This window comes from Brassica rapa, chromosome A06 (genome assembly GCF_000309985.2).
Source record: "Brassica rapa cultivar Chiifu-401-42 chromosome A06, CAAS_Brap_v3.01, whole genome shotgun sequence".
Taxonomy (NCBI): domain Eukaryota; kingdom Viridiplantae; phylum Streptophyta; class Magnoliopsida; order Brassicales; family Brassicaceae; genus Brassica; species Brassica rapa.
Window position 1 is genome coordinate 25567882 of NC_024800.2, and position 16072 is coordinate 25583953.

The 16072-nt window shown below is 33.8% G+C and overlaps 2 protein-coding genes and 1 pseudogene across 2 annotated transcripts; 1 reads left to right on the forward strand and 2 right to left on the reverse strand.

Annotated features, from left to right (window-relative positions):
• Nucleotides 1-351: 351 nt before the first annotated feature.
• On the forward strand, nt 352-2167 carry LOC103875315 (cytochrome P450 71B19). The gene is made up of 2 exons (XM_009153825.3): nt 352-1305; nt 1402-2167. Exons 1-2 carry the CDS (start codon nt 409-411, stop codon nt 2011-2013), a joined length of 1509 nt encoding a protein of 502 aa, XP_009152073.2. The 5' UTR covers nt 352-408; the 3' UTR covers nt 2014-2167.
• A 2165-nt stretch (nt 2168-4332) lies between these two features.
• LOC117125968 lies at nt 4333-10764 on the reverse strand (annotated as a pseudogene).
• Nucleotides 10765-11651: 887 nt separating this feature from the next.
• LOC117125965 (replication protein A 70 kDa DNA-binding subunit C-like) lies at nt 11652-14178 on the reverse strand. The gene is made up of 10 exons (XM_033273014.1): nt 13939-14178; nt 13597-13858; nt 13416-13512; nt 13199-13326; nt 13029-13113; nt 12809-12941; nt 12550-12734; nt 12351-12474; nt 12050-12268; nt 11652-11954 (listed from the first exon to the last, which is right to left on the reverse strand). Exons 1-10 carry the CDS (start codon nt 14095-14097, stop codon nt 11808-11810), a joined length of 1539 nt encoding a protein of 512 aa, XP_033128905.1. The 5' UTR covers nt 14098-14178; the 3' UTR covers nt 11652-11807.
• Between the last annotated feature and the right edge of the window lie 1894 nt (nt 14179-16072).

Genomic DNA, 16072 nt, shown 5'->3' on the forward strand with positions numbered 1-16072 from the left:
TTGACAAATTTTAGTGGTTTTAGAACAAATCCATTCCAGTTTTACAAAAAAAGTAAAAAAAATTAGTTGAAAAGTAAAGTGAAAAACAGTTAATGAGTGACAATTGTTTATTGAGTTCCTCTCATAATGTTGTTAAAAGTTCTCATAAGAATCTTTTTCAAACTTTATTTCTTGTATTTTACAATTATGTTTAATCTTACAATACCCATGTGATACTCTAAGTGGATGTCCTTCTTTTTTTTTTAAAGTGGATGTCCTTTTAGCGGGACGCGAGACCATTGGCTATTTTGCTTCATGTAATAATTGTATGGCTCGGTATCGACAACGTTACAACTTGCCGTGTTGAACTATATATTGAACAAACAGAGAGCAATATCGATTCCATAGCAGCACAAACAAACAAAAACAATGGCAATCTCTTTGCTCTGTTTTTGCCTCATTACTCTCGTTACATTAATCCTCTTTGAAAAGAAGATTAAACAGTCCAAATGGAATCTCCCTCCAAGCCCTCCTAAGTTTCCGGTCATCGGAAACTTACACCAAATCGGAGAACTGCCTCACAGGTCACTTGAACGTCTCGCCAGAAAATACGGACCAGTGATGCTTCTCCACTTTGGGTTTGTTCCTGTCGTTGTGGTCTCATCGAGAGAAGCAGCTGAAGAAGTGCTTAGAACTCATGACCTAGACTGTTGCAGCAGGCCTAAGCTTGTCGGGACAAGGCTACTCTCACGGGACTTTAAAGACATCGCTTTCACGCCGTACGGTGAAGAGTGGAAGGAGCGGCGCAAGTTAGCCGTGCGTGAGCTGTTCTGCCTCAAAAAGGTTCAGTCCTTTAGGTATATTAGAGAGGAAGAATGTAACTTTATGGTCAAGAAACTGTCGGAATCCGCTGTGTGTAGGTCCCCCGTTGACTTAAGCAAAGCCCTTTTCTGGCTAACCGCGAGTATCCTGTTTAGAGTTGCCTTGGGACAAAACTTCAACGAGAGCAAGTTTATCGACAAGGAAAAGATCGAAGAGCTCGTGTTCGAAGCAGAGACTGCCCTAGGTAGTTTCACTTGCTCTGATTCCTTCCCAGTTGCTGGACTTGGATGGCTCGTTGACTGGCTTTCAGGACAACACAAGAGACTCAACGATGTTTTCTTCAAGCTTGATGATCTGTTTCAACGTGTGATTGATGATCATTTGAGTACTGGAAGATCAAAAGATCACCAAGACATCGTCGACTCTATGTTGGATATGATTCATAAACAAGGCCAAAATGGTTCCTTGAATCTCACGGTAGATCATATCAGAGGTGTCCTCCTGGTAAGTCAAGATTTCTCCATGTTCTTTAAACACATTGGCATGGAAACTGAATATATAATTCTGAATACTAACTTAGTTATCTTGTTTGTTTGGTAGAATATATTTCTTGCAGGGATAGACACAGGGGCCATAACCATGATATGGGCAATGACAGAGCTTGCTAGAAACCCTAACCTGATGAAGAAAGTTCAAAGGGAGATCCGAGACGCTCTTGGCAATAATAAGAAGACAATCACTGAAGAAGATGTCGAGAAAGTTCCTTATTTAAAGATGGTGATCAAAGAAACATTCAGACTACATCATGCAGTTCCTCTTTTACTCCCAAGGGAAACAATGGTTCACATAAAAGTTCAAGGCTACAATATTCCCCCTAAGACACAGATCTTGGTCAACGCTGGTGCTATAGGAAGAGACCCCAAACTCTGGACTAACCCGGAAGAGTTTAACCCAGAGAGGTTTATCAATAGCCCTGTGGATTATAGAGGACAATACTTCGAGCTCTTACCATTTGGCTCTGGTAGAAGGATATGTCCTGGTATGCCCATGGGGATGGCTACTGTCGAGTTGGGACTCTTGAACTTGCTTTACTTCTTTGATTGGAGTTTGCCTGATGGGATGACACATGAAGATATTGATACAGAAGAAGCTGGTACTCTTACTATCGTCAAGAAAGTACCTCTTAAGCTTGTTCCAATTCGAGTTATGTGATCAGAATTTTTAAAATGTTTTGAGTAATTAACATTATGCCGTTGCTGTAATGTTATGTTTGCGTATGCGATTTGTGGCCTTGTCCGTCTGTCTTTTTGAATCGTCGGAACTGTACATATCACTAGATCCTCTAAGAGCTTCAGTATCGCTTTTAGTTTTACCTGAGTGGACGTATTGGAAATCATTGACTTTCAATTTTACTCTTGAAACATGTGGAACAAAACACATTGTGCAAACGACATGAACGTATTTTGTCATCACGTACTTCTTACTAACAAAACTAAACCTTTCATCTTACAACCACAAAACATTAACACGAATTAAGCGAGTGGAAGCGAGTCAAGCGACAAGAACACATTTTGTCATCATACACTTCTGACCAACCAAACTAAATCTGTAAAATCTTGACACGATTTTAATTAGGTCCACTAAACCTAGAAAGTTGTGTTAATTTTTTTTGTGTGTATGTGTGATGTTTGATGTGTTCTATTTTTTTATGTATTTATTCTCTTTACTTTTTATAATTCCTGTTGGGTTTAATGATATTACATTTTTAAAGGTGTTATGGTACTTTAGTTAATTTGAAAATTCATAAAGACTTAGATCTTTGTAAAATTCACTGATTTCAAAATTTAATATCTGAACTTTAATTTTTTTTTGACAACTCTGAACTTTAATTACTATTTATAAATTTGTTGTTCTTTTATCAAAGTTATTTTATGTATATTTTTTATAAAAATCTTCAGCAACCTATTAAATTCACGGCAAAATTCGTTTAATAACATGTACTTTTAGTTAAGACATAAAATTATAAAGCAAAAACATTGGATTTCTTAAAAGGATTTTAGAAATATGATCACTCATTTTACATCTACCAAGTGGAAATAGACGTGGGTATCCACGCATTTAGAGCATCTCCAAATTTTTTATATTTTCCACTTTAATATAGAATTTATAGTAAAAATGTTCCAATGGTATTCTATTTATTTTTTGTTTATCGTTTTATTTTTCATTTTTTCACTATAAAATAGAGTACCATTACAGTATAACTCAAATTTATAATAGAACTAGATACGGACCCGCGCTGTGCGCGGATATGGTTCTGCCAATTTTGTTTAAAAAATATTTAGTAATATATTATATTTATATAATATTTTTATGTTAATGACTTGAAAAAAAATATGTTTTTAAGATATATTGAACTGTGATGTTGTTATAACATATATTGTACATGGTGTTTTTTTGTGTGCAGAAATTTTTAATATTGTGCATAGTGTTTTTTTGTTATATATGTTCTTTAAAATATATTTATATGTTATTTAAAATCTATTATTAACATATTTGGGAAAATAATTTTTTGTGTCCCCGTATTTAAGATATAGTTTACTATGTTTTAAAAATATATGGTCAATTTAAATTAACTGAGATTAGATTTATTTTAATAGAGTAGATTATAATTTTAAAACAAAAAAGCCTGATTTTGTTTATCTCATTAAACTCAACATAGATGTTTTTATTCATCTTTTTAAATGGAAAGAAGTCTGAACTTTGTCTCATAAATGGGTCAACCTTAAGTCCAACATAAAACCATGCAACATATATGTTTTATGGGCACTATTTTGTTTCTTATATTTTATACGTGATGATCCATTAAATTTTCAAGCATTATATTTGTTGTTACAGAAATGGCCCATTAGTTAAAAACGTATTAGATTCATCGAAAGGTAAAATAAGGCCACACCTTTTTTTTCCGGGAAGCAAAACCACTTTTAACGTTTTCTTGAAAAAATCAACAACCTTTTTTTCTTTGCTTCTCCGTCGGTGGTTCTCAGTTCGAGACAATACTCATCTCTGTAATCACCAACAAAAATTCTTTAAAAGTATATCAAATCCAGGATAAACACCGTTCAGTCAATCACCAAACTCAATCGATAACTGAGTTCTCGGTAAGTTTTTATAATTTTCTGATTGTAAACGATCCGGGTTAACGATCAGGTTTCGTTATCTAAAAATCTGGTTCTTACTCATATCGATAGATCTCTTAGATCTATCTCTAGATCCATCATCATTATTATCTTCTTACTCAGTTTTGTTTCTATTAATTTGTCTTGCTCGCGGTAAGCTGAAAAAGGAACTTGGTATTTTATTAGGTAATTGGCCAGGATTGTTTAAACGATGGATCTTTAAAAAGACAAAAGCAGAGTAGAAGACAAACCTGACAGAGATTTTAAAAAGTTAAGTCTGACCTGAAATATAATCATAGTACATATGTTCACATCAACACAGTTTTATTTATTCTCTTGTTGATCTTTTGCTATGTTTTCGTTTATATTATTTCCTTGTTCTTATTTTTTTTTGTCTTTTCATCTCATATATTGATAGGTCATTGATAAGGGTTGTATGCCAGAGAAACTGGGGAATACAGCTTTGGAACAATTCACAAAATAAACTACAGAAACAAAGGTTAGTACTATATTAAATTTTTATTTAATTCGAGAAATCGTGAACTGAACTTGTAGAATCATCCTAGGATTATCGGCTTTAGGATTGTACAATTACTTAAATGATAAACTATATAAACTGACTTGTTTGTAGATTCATGTACTTGATCTTGCATATCTGTTGTTGGGTTGCTGATTAACTGTTCTATGTTTTGTTGAATTTTATTAGATACATGGTCAGTTTAATTTTAGATGGCAAACTGTTATTTCTTCTTTGTCAAAACATGATGATCAATACATGTTTGGTTTGATTTCAATCCTCTATTAGTAAGATAGAATAAAATATTTTAGATTGAGTCTTCCTAACCGATTGATTAAAGAATTTATTTAGTACAAAATCGGAAATGACTTTGAAAACTTTAAAGCAAATGTAGTACAACAAAAAACACAACCAAAACACCAATTTCAGTCTGCAAGTACTAAAACACAAAACAAATTCGCAGCAAGACACTCACATCAGTCATCTATGGTTTCCAGATTAGTAAAAACCTCTTTGAAAACAACATTAGTAGTTTTATTTTGCGGCTTCCCTTCTTTATCCACAATCAAGATTTTCAAACCTTTCTTCGAAGTAACCCTTGAAATAGCAACATATAGCTGGCCATGAGAAAAAACTGGTCTAGGAAGGAATAATCCCACTTCAGACAATGATTGTCCTTGACTCTTGTTGATGGTTATTGCAAAAGCCACAGTTAAAGGCAATTGTCTTCTGCGCATCTTGAAAGGAAGTCTTTTATCTGTAGGCTCGATCAACAATCTAGGAATATAAACGTCTTTACCAACCTTGTCACCAGTTAAGATTCTAGCTTCCACCATGAAATCCATAAGTTGTGTAATTTGCAATCTTGTTCCATTCATTAGACCTTCATTAGGATTAATGTTCCTAAGCAACATAACAGGACAACCAACCTTCAATCTTAGACTATGATTTGGTAGCCCAGAAACTTTAATGCTGTTTAGAAAGTCGGAACTGAGGGCTTCATTACTGACCGAGGCAGTATCAGATGGATCTATACTGTCAGATGAGATATAAATCATTTCTTCACCTGATGGGAAATAACCAAATTTTATAAAAGAGTCAGTGTCAATAAAAATAACGAAAATATATACAGTAAAAAAACACTAAATTACCTTCGAGTTTAGATAACATATGATCATTAATCATATTAACATCCTCATTAGTTGGACATAAGATTGCTCTCTCTTTGAAAAACTTAGGATCTTTTATCCCTTTCAATGAATCAGTGTCTCCATAAATGGCCAGACTTATAGTCTCAATAGGATCGTTAGGGTCCATAATTAGAAACTCTTTTGGAATTTCAATTAATGCCTCCCCATCATTAGGCTCTGATACTTTCCCATCACCAACAGCCAAAATCCACTCTGAAAATTCTTTCAGATCTTTTGCCTCATCATCTGTGAGATTGTTTGAACACAATCTCATGTTCTTGGTAAGCTTCAGAACTTTGCAGTGTTCCCAGAGATATGATGAGTTCATGGAAGCCAGAACAATCTCAGCCCTACAACCTCCTGTAATAACAGGAAGCACTTGTCGAAAATCACCTCCAAACACAATTACTTTTCCACCAAAAGGCTTTTTATCTGGATTGTCCATTAGATCATTTAAACTTCTGTCTAAGGATTCAAAGCAATGTCGGCTCATCATTGGTGCTTCATCCCAGATAATTAGAGATGCTTCCTTTATCAAATTAGCTTTATCCGATCCGGGAGTCAGTGAACATGTAGTGAATTCATCTGGATTGATGGGTATGCTAAAACGGGAATGAGCAGTTCTGCCACCTGGTAACAACAGGGAAGCAATTCCGGATGATGCAGTATTAAGAACTATATCTCCCTTGCACCTCAAAGCAGCTGATAGAAGTTTCCAAAGAAAGGTTTTTCCTGTGCCACCAAACCCGTAAACAAAGAACATTCCACCTCTATCTTCAACAACAGCACTAATGATCTCATCATAGATTTTCCTTTGCTCATCAGTCATCTTTGAAAAATCTATATCATGAGTGGCTTGCAAGTCTTCCATATCATAACTTAGCTCATCCAATATCAAGACATTTTCAATCGATTTGGCATTGGCAGGAAGCTTTGGCATAGACTCATATAGTGAAAGTGAACTCCCATTTCTTTTCATAAGCTTCTCAATCTCTATTAGAGCATACAACTTCTTGTCATTGTCAGTCAATTTAAGTCCTGCCAATTCACAAAAAGAACTCTCATGTGAAGCTGTAAACTCTAATAAAACAACAGTCTCACATAATAAATAGCTGATTATTAGAACAATCAACAAACAACAATTTGACAAAAACGTAGATACAATAGGGGAATTTGATATAATAAGTTAGTAGTGTACCAGGCCTATTGAAATGATGTCTGCGATTATACTCGATATCTTCAGATAAGAGTTCCCAAGTTTTTTCCCAAACCACCTCTGGTTGAGAAAGACTGTTCGAGAGAAGCATTAGAACAAATAGATCACGAACAACTGCTGCAGAACTATCATAGCTACGCCTTATCAAATCATCTATGTACTCCTGGTCATCATCCAATATTCCCCGAGCATAACATGTTTCTTTATACCCCTCATAAAGCACATCATTATATGTTTTAATATCCTCGTAGCTAGTAGGACCTTTGACATAGTTCAACAAAACTCTCAAATAATAAGAGCTTTCCTGCTTCCTTGGGGCATAATTAATTCTTCCAACACTGAAACCTTGTTTCCTTCTATTGAACTTCTTCTGACTCTTCGAATATGTATAATAGTTGGGAATCTGAATATATGTAAGAGTCCGAGCAAACGCATCAACCTTACACAGCTCAAACCATGCCAAGAACATTGTGTTTTCGATGAGCTTACGACTGACAACATCCTTAACTTTATCCTTCCCTTTGAAGATAATGGTCTGTTTCCCTGGAAGATGAAATGACAACTTCTCAACCGCAGTAGATCTGTAATGTATTGGAAACTTAAAAATTCTCCATGATCCTTCACAAGTTGAAACATATCTACATTGATCAGAACAATATAAGTTAGAATCTAAGATTGAAATAAATACTACCTCCTGAAAATAAAATATTTATGGATCAGTTAATAAACTACCTGCAATCAAAGAAATCCTTTATTTCATTTTTTTTAATCTCCACAGTTTCTTTCAATATGTTACCACCAGTCTCCATGGCAGAGTTTCCTAACGCCGAGTTAGCTGCTACTGATTTCGCTGCAACTGAGCTAGCTGCGGCCGAGGTCGCTGTAGCTGAGTTCCCTGCAGACGAATTTGGTGCTGTTTGATTCGCAACATCTGGCCCTGTTGGTTCAACTACCACAGTTACACGGTCAGCTCCTTTATTAATGTATTTAAATAAATACTTAATGGAACCAACTTGGTTGCACCACTCTACGTTAATGTGTGCTCGGTACCGAAGAGAGAGTTTCTTGTTATAAGGGATGACCCATCTGTTGTCACATTTCAAACCATTCTTCTCAACATAACTGTTAGATTGCTCACGTCTTCTGTAAACAGGAAATCCATCTTTTTTCACTCTAGTATTATCAGCAAAGGGTTTAGGAAAACTTTTCGAACACTGTCCATTTTCCATGCACGGTGAATTCCTATTAGCTGCTCCGCACGGACCATGAATCATCATATCCTTAACAACATTGTAGAGATCTGGATCAAGCGACTTATCAGGAATCTCAGCCGATATGATTTTATCGATGTCTTCTGTTTTTGGAAATTTGGATGAAGGATGCATAAAAAGCAGTATGTGAGCATGTGGCAAACCTCTCTTCTGAAACTCAACAGTATACATAGCTGAAATATATTAAAAAAAACAGTTGCCATTATTGTAAGAAAACGACCAAGTCAGTATAGAAATAATAAGAAATATTTTAAGCTAAGATTGAGTCAAAAACGAACTTACATGAAGCTGTTTTCCCCAATATATTCTTCTTTGTCAAATCATGCATCAAAGAATCGAGTTTCATCTTAAACATCCGACATATAACATCTGGTCTGTCATCTGAATTCAGGCCTCTCTTTTTCAGAAATCTCGTAAGTTCTGGCCATTTTGGATTGCATGTAAAGGTGATGAAAAGGTCTGGAAAACCAAAATGTCTACAAATGGCCATAGCGTCTAAGTACATATTCTTCATGTATCTAGGACCCCCTGTGAAAGTAGCTGGTAGCACAAATTGCTGACCTTGTTCATTCATGTCCGACTGTCCAGCATTTTCAGACTCCTTGATAGAGTCGTAACTATCCGAACGCAAGCATGTCTGGTTGAGCTGCAGATACCTAAGTCTGTTGGCTTCTATAGTCGTATATGCATCAACTATGAATTGTTGAAATAACCTTCTGGAGTATAGAAGAACATGTGATTCATTTTCTCGCTCTTGCATCCGGAAAGCAAAAAACTGTCTCATACTGATAGTATCTTTCTTGAGTTTCTTCGACGCTTCTGTGACACCCTTCTTAATGCCAATCCTGAATCCATCCTCACCATACACAAATAGCAGAGGATACTGGAGTGCTAAATAGGAAATATGAATCTCATCGATCCTTGTAAGTCTACCAGACTTATGCTGTAGAACAATATCCCGCTTATCCATTCCTAAATTAAAATCTCCAGGAATCAATGCAGCAACCTCAGATGCAGTTGGCATATTATATGTCCGACCATCTCTGTCACTTCTACTTACGATTCGCATATGGAAAGTCTCTTCCGGATTCATTCGAAATCTATCTCTAGCTGATCGAAACTGCTTAACATATGGATTAACATCATTCAACATCATCATTATAGGCTGAATAATTTCTTTCTTCAACCCATCGATTGTACTCTCTGTCTGAGTATTTTTCCCATTCCTGAAAAACAGTAAAGTAGATATAATAAGTTTATATAACACGCATATAGTAATGTTTAAGCACTTATATGCAAAATTAAATTACTTACCTCAAAGCTTTAGATCTGTTTTGAAGTTCATTCTCTGTGTCAACAATGTAAAGCTGTCCAAACTTGGCATAATTTCCTTCAGGTGGGGTTAAACTTCCCATCAGATGATAATTCTCACCATGAAGCACCAACATTTGTGGTCCTCTTCCCTTTCTAACAGACTTATCTACTTTACCACCAAGTGAAGTGAATGAAAAAACCATATTATATGATCTGGTATTCTTTTGGAAATGTTTACTCAGCTTATCATTTCCTGTGAGAAGCTTCATTAGAACATCCGGGGATTTCTTTAATAAGGGCAACTGGACCTGACCTTGCATGCAACACAATGTAAATATAGGTTTTTTTCTAGATTTGGTCTTATTTATGCGCTCTCCAAACCACATGATAGCTCCACAATGAACACAGGTGTAAGTTGGGTCACCTTCATCAACATAATCTGCTTTATAATAATGTTTATAGGTTAGAAAAAAATAGTCTACATAGAAACCATCTATTGACAAATTTTAGCTTACCATATTCAGATGATGACACTGCTTTCACTTTTGGCTTCGGTGGTTTTTTCACCTCAGAGAAGTTTTTTTTAAATAAAGCTGCTAGAAAGCTAACTCTCTCTGTTTGATCTTCTTTCTGTGGTTCTTGTACAACAGACTGTTCGTCATCTGAAATTTCAGTATCCGAACTTTCCTGACTACTACATTCGACTTCTAGATCATCACACTCATCTATGGATCGCAGTAAATCTGCAAAACATACACATGATAAAAGTATCTAACGTATGAATTTAGAAAGGGACGAAACAACATAAAGTTCAAATCATCCTCTGGATGGAAAACGGTTTACCTTCATTCTCTGGATCATCTATAGGAAAATCATGTTCTACATAAGATGTGTTTGAAATTCCTGAATCAAATGTAGTATGACTGGTGGATGTTATAGGTATTTTTGTATTTGGTGTGTTTTCTCTTTGAAATGTGACATGACTTGAACATGATCCTCTTACTATACCTGAAATGGGAGTATTATATTAGTATATTACATAATGAACAAAAAAATTAATCATCTATCATTGCAGTCTCAGCTATTATCAGTAAATTAGGATATATAAACAGACCTTGATCTCTTCGACTCTTTTTCTTGTCATTAGGGTTCTCATCATTTTTTTTGTCAAAACAAACTACACCAAATGAAATTAGAGATTTTAGCTGAACGTGAGGAAACCTGGTATATAAACAATGGTCAATATAGAATATAAAACACCTCGTTTGTTTGTAGGATTTGACACTGAAACTTGTGTTTTAAACCTTGATGAGACTCTATTATTGGTAATATCACTCTTTAATCTTCCAAAAACTGTACTCAAAGGGACATCTTTTCTTTGAGAATGATCTATTCTCTGTTTTGAAACAGATTGGGAACGCAGCCGATGACCATCATCCTCAAACCGAGGTTGATGCTTTCTTTTCATCCTCTTCATTGAAGGGCTATGTTAGCAGAAACTACACGGTTTGTTCTCAGTTACATGCACTGGAACTGAGGAATAGTATAATCACCTTTAAAACAAAGTTGATAGGTATAAAATTGTTCAATGAATTCTCACAGTCATTCTGTTGCTAATAAGAAAATAATGGCGTCAATGTTAATACATTGAAATTTCTAATTTGTAGTTAGGCGGGATTTTGAAAATAATTGAAAAGAGAATTAATTAAGTTAAGATTCTTTACATATGAAATATTGTATAAAATCTCTTTAGATCACATGAATATCTAAATGTAGATTAGTTGTCGGTTATATCTTCACGGATACGTTTAATATCTTTACTTGTTGCAAGTAATAATTGTAATTGATTATAACATATATTCGTTTGAGTTACTTTTTTGAGTACTACAAATTATTTCTTTAGATAACTCTATTAAGTATTCTAACAACTTCATTTTTGTTTAGGATGCAAATATAGATTTATCAAACAATCTACTTTGGCTTATTTACTAAAGGGAGTTCAACAACAGCTTATTAAAGTAAGTATATTTGTTGTTAAATTTCCGTATGCTCATATATTTAGTTAAGTGCGTTTTGTGAAAACTTTTATAAAAATTTATAAGTTTAATGCCTTATTCATTTTCCCGATAGTCAGTTTGATAGATTAGATTCACAAAACACATATTGTTATTATTAAAAAATCCTCTTTATTGATAAAAACAAAACAATACAGCATATGGAAATAAACCAGATAATAGAAAATTCAAAAAAACATAGTTTCTGAAAATAAAACGATTATTAAAAGCAAAAACAAAACACGTAGCATCTCAGTTTTCTCCACCACTACTTCTTTTCCTGCTTAATTATCTTTGAGCATTGTTTCTTATTGGTAGAAGAAAGATCATCAATCTCACATTCTCCCTTTCGTTTTGATAGTGGAGTTGACGACAAACATGTGTTCTCTTCACTTTCCATGCTGACCAAAGAGACCTTGAAAATAATAGAATAAACTTTTAATGAATACGCATATAGGTTGTGAATAATAAAATATCTAATTAGGAAGAATAATGATATTTTGAGTAGACCTGTCCTGAGGAACGGTTAGATAAAGCTCTGTTAGTCAACGTATCATCAGTATTCTCATCATCCGAGTGAGTTATGATCTCATCAGCAGACCATGTTTTCCCAATGTTAAATATATCAGCTCCATAGTCAACATTGTCTTTGCTCACATAGACACCAAATTTGAAAGTTTTTCCAATAAGCTCATTAATAGCAGCAGGCAAGTCTTCAGGATCTTCAACCTAAATAAAAACAAACACCTACTATATTAAAAACGACTATATGTATGCAATATACAACAATTAAATTGAAATTTTTACATACCTCTTCTAGAGAACCATCTAATAGCACTTCAGCACTCACTCCCAAAATTGGTTCAGCAATAGTATCAAGCAGCATCACCTTAGTTTCACCAGTGTCATCCTTTATAAGTAGATGGAGTTTAAACCTGTAAAAATGTAAAATTGGTAAGTTATATGACTCAGATACATATATCTAATACTATTAAGATTAAAAAACATACTGAGGTGCAACATTGGTTACAGACTGATGGCATGAATCACAATACCACAGATGTTTCACAGGAACCACATCCCTTTTGGTAATGTCGGTAACCTTTTTGAAGTGGCACTTAACACAACCAAAATAAAACCAAGCCCAGTCTGTGTCTATTTCATAAATTGTGCCCTTAACAATGCAGGTTTCAGTCTACAAAAATAACATTAGTTTTAGAATATAGGTAGATTATAACAGTATATACCTTAGATATACTAAAAAATTACCTCAGTCGCCATAATGATATCCAGAATTGATCTCTCAGGATAATTAGACCATTTATCAGGTTGGCGTTTGCTTCCTTTATGTTTTGCAAGCTCATGACTACCAGTTGTGAGAGCAAGCTCGTTCCTAGGCAACCTGAATAAGTAAAAAACGGTTTGAGAGATCATGTATATTTAATTAGCAAACATCAAATAGTTGGTATGTGATTAGAATTAAACATACACTTGAAGATAGTCTTGGACATCAAATCCGGGTGGATTTATTTCGACAGTGGAAGAATCAAAAGCATTTGTAACCTGAACTTGTCCTGCAACAAAGAATAAAAATTTATTAAGTAAATCAAAAGCATAATAAAGTATATTTTTTTCTCAATCGATTAGTCAAATTCTTACCCTTGTAAACATTGATTTTAGCAAATCTCACTAAACAGAGAAAATTCTTATTGACTTGAGCAACTTTGTATGCATATAGCATATGTTCAGCAAACCGGCCCCAAAGACAACATGCTATTTGGTGATCCCTGAAATATACATTAGTAGATTAACACATTAAAAACACGATTTGTTTACATATGAAAAGTATATTTGCAAAAGGTAATCTATAACTTACTCTGTGTCTATCAAAGTAAACTCAAGCTTCTTTGTTTCTTTACCTTGCACAGGCACAACCTGAATATCTCCGATATCAATTGGTTGACCAATAACGTCTGCAAACATATTATTAAAAAATAAGAAGATTATTAATCAGAAACCGTAGCGTATTTGTGAATAAGAAAACTCTTAAAATTTACCAATCAAAAAATTAGAATCAAGACTTCCGTTCATGATTTCTGTGAAAGATGTTAATGACAGAAAATTATCCTCATCTTTCAGGGTGGAATTGGTGACGTTGGAGTTGCTGATGATCGACATTTTGTACTTATGACTTGTCGGTCGGTACTTTCCGGCAGCTGCGGTTAGTGAGAAATTTTCAATGAACCTCCATTGTCCAACTTGAAGTTTCTTAACACGAGCAAAGAAGAGTCTCTTGCAGGTACAATGAATCTTAACTCCCTACATTGACATTTGATATAAAGATCAGTTTAGACGCCAATTTTAAACATGTACAGAAATTAACTAATAGATAAACTTACTGTTTTATCAGCAAGAATGAACTGAAGAGAATCTCCACCAGAATAAGATGAATGTTGTGTCCATGAATGCAGGACTTTAACTTCGACCTTCCAAGATGTTTTGTATGGTTTGACATCATTGAGCAAAGTCATCGTCGGGTCTGAGGTAATCATAGCCATACGAGTGTACGTTTTTTTTTTGCGGACATAGGAGGTATTAGTTGATCGTCTTATTATTTATAGTGATCATTAAACGTTTAGGTTTAATGATAGCGTGCTGAAGATTTGATTTGATATCCATATAGTTAAATTCGATAGAATATTCTGATTACCATATTCTGTTGGAGTTGTTATATAAATTGAAGATCTAAAAGATTATGAACGTAGATGGATAGTCGATTAAAAACGTAGTAGAAAAATAAGGGAGGAAATCTTGTTGATTATTCAAGATATACTATATTAAGTTGTTATTGATTATTGATAACTTGGTGTGCACGTCAAGACAGTTTAGATTTGATGAAATCTTTCTGGTAAATATCTTTATAAATTTTCTTGTAGATAAGAATTGTTTATGAAAACAGTATATTCAAATTTAAAATAAAATATCTTTAAAATGATATATGCACGAAAATTAGGTGTAAAATGATCATGTATCTAACATACATATTCTTTATGTGATGAACATGTCGATGATAAATTTATTAGAAGTCAACTTAGAGCAAAGTTACATACATGATAAATCTCTTAAAAGTCGATGACTAATAAGGTGTAATATGAAATTGTATCTAACATACATGTTCTTTGTTAGAAGTCAACAATCAGCAAGGTATATATGTAATTCGTTTGTTATAAGCGTGACTAATAAGGTGTAATATGAAATTGTATCTAACATACACGTATCTTGTTAGATGGTCCGTATCAGATTATATTGGTTTACATTTAATAGAGTAGATGCTGGGTTAATAGATGTAGTCGGTTTAATAGGAGATAAAATCGTGTCATATATCTACTAATAATAATGTAATTAACTTGTTATGGTCCATAAATTAAGTAGCTTCCTAACAAACTTCAAACAGGCCAAAACTTAAATGAGAACTTTTATGGTAGATAAATTTAGGACTCTATTTTAATAGAGTAGATTATTCTATTTTGAAAAAAAAATAGAGTAAAACATTGGAAATGCTTTTAGTCATTTTAGTTTTATCTGCACTTTTCCACTGGATATTCAGTTCCGTTAATGAGCAAAACATTCAGTTTATCGAATTTACATACCTTGACATATTTTACAAGACAAATCTCTTTGAAAAACATAGAGGATAAATTTCAGAGCAACTTTCAACCAAAGGGACGTGGAATCTAATCAAAGAAAACTCGCAAAAGAAGAATGGTATAAAGCTTTTACCAAAAAAAAAAAAAAGAATGGTATAAAGCTTATTCATTTTTCACTTAGCTAGCAATCCACAATAGATTATCCACATGAGACAGAAAAAGAAAGTTGGAACATATGACAAAATTCAGATTGTGTGATACGCATGCAATAACGTTGACGAATTACGACCACACTTGCTCTTCTCTTATCCATTTTCTTACTAAATCAATTTCTAAAAGTCAGTGAAGGTGCCTACGCATCCGCTTAGACCATTGTTAATCCCAGTTTCTTAACTGGGTTCTTAGCTTCAGCTATGAGACGGTTCTTAATTTTTTTTAAATTTTAACTAAGAAAAGTTAAGAACTGTCTCTTAAATACGAGATATAAAAACCGTCTCTTAGTCGAAAAGTGTAAAAAAAAAATGTCAAATCATTAGTTAAAAATTCTAGCTAAGGACATCTCAAACCCCACTTTATTTTTCACTCTAAAATAGAATTTAGAGTAAAATGCTCCAATGGTACTCTATTTCTCACTCTATAATAAAGTAAAAAATAGGTTTACTCCAAATATATAGTAACTTTTTTTTTGTTCATCATGCTATTTTCTACTCTAAAATAGACTATCATTACAACAAACTCAAACTCTATTATAGAATTATTCTATTTTAGAGTAAAAAATAGAGTAAACCATTAGAGATCGTCTAAGAAACCAGGGTTAGTGATGCCCTTAAACGACAAATCGGCCATAGCCAAAATAATATTATTAAAATCTGATTTATGCAACTCA

Coding starts and splice junctions, on each gene's coding strand:
- LOC103875315 (XM_009153825.3), top strand. CDS start 409: ATGGCAATCTCTTTGCTCTGTTTTTGCCTCATTACTCTCGTTACATTA. Junction 1,306..1,401: donor ATATCAGAGGTGTCCTCCTG/GTAAGTCAAGAT, acceptor TTTGTTTGGTAG/AATATATTTCTTGCAGGGAT.
- LOC117125965 (XM_033273014.1), bottom strand. CDS start 14,097: ATGGCTATGATTACCTCAGACCCGACGATGACTTTGCTCAATGATGTC. Junction 13,513..13,596: donor TGATTCTAATTTTTTGATTG/GTAAATTTTAAG, acceptor ATATGTTTGCAG/ACGTTATTGGTCAACCAATT. Junction 12,735..12,808: donor ATATCATTATGGCGACTGAG/GTAATTTTTTAG, acceptor TTATTTTTGTAG/ACTGAAACCTGCATTGTTAA.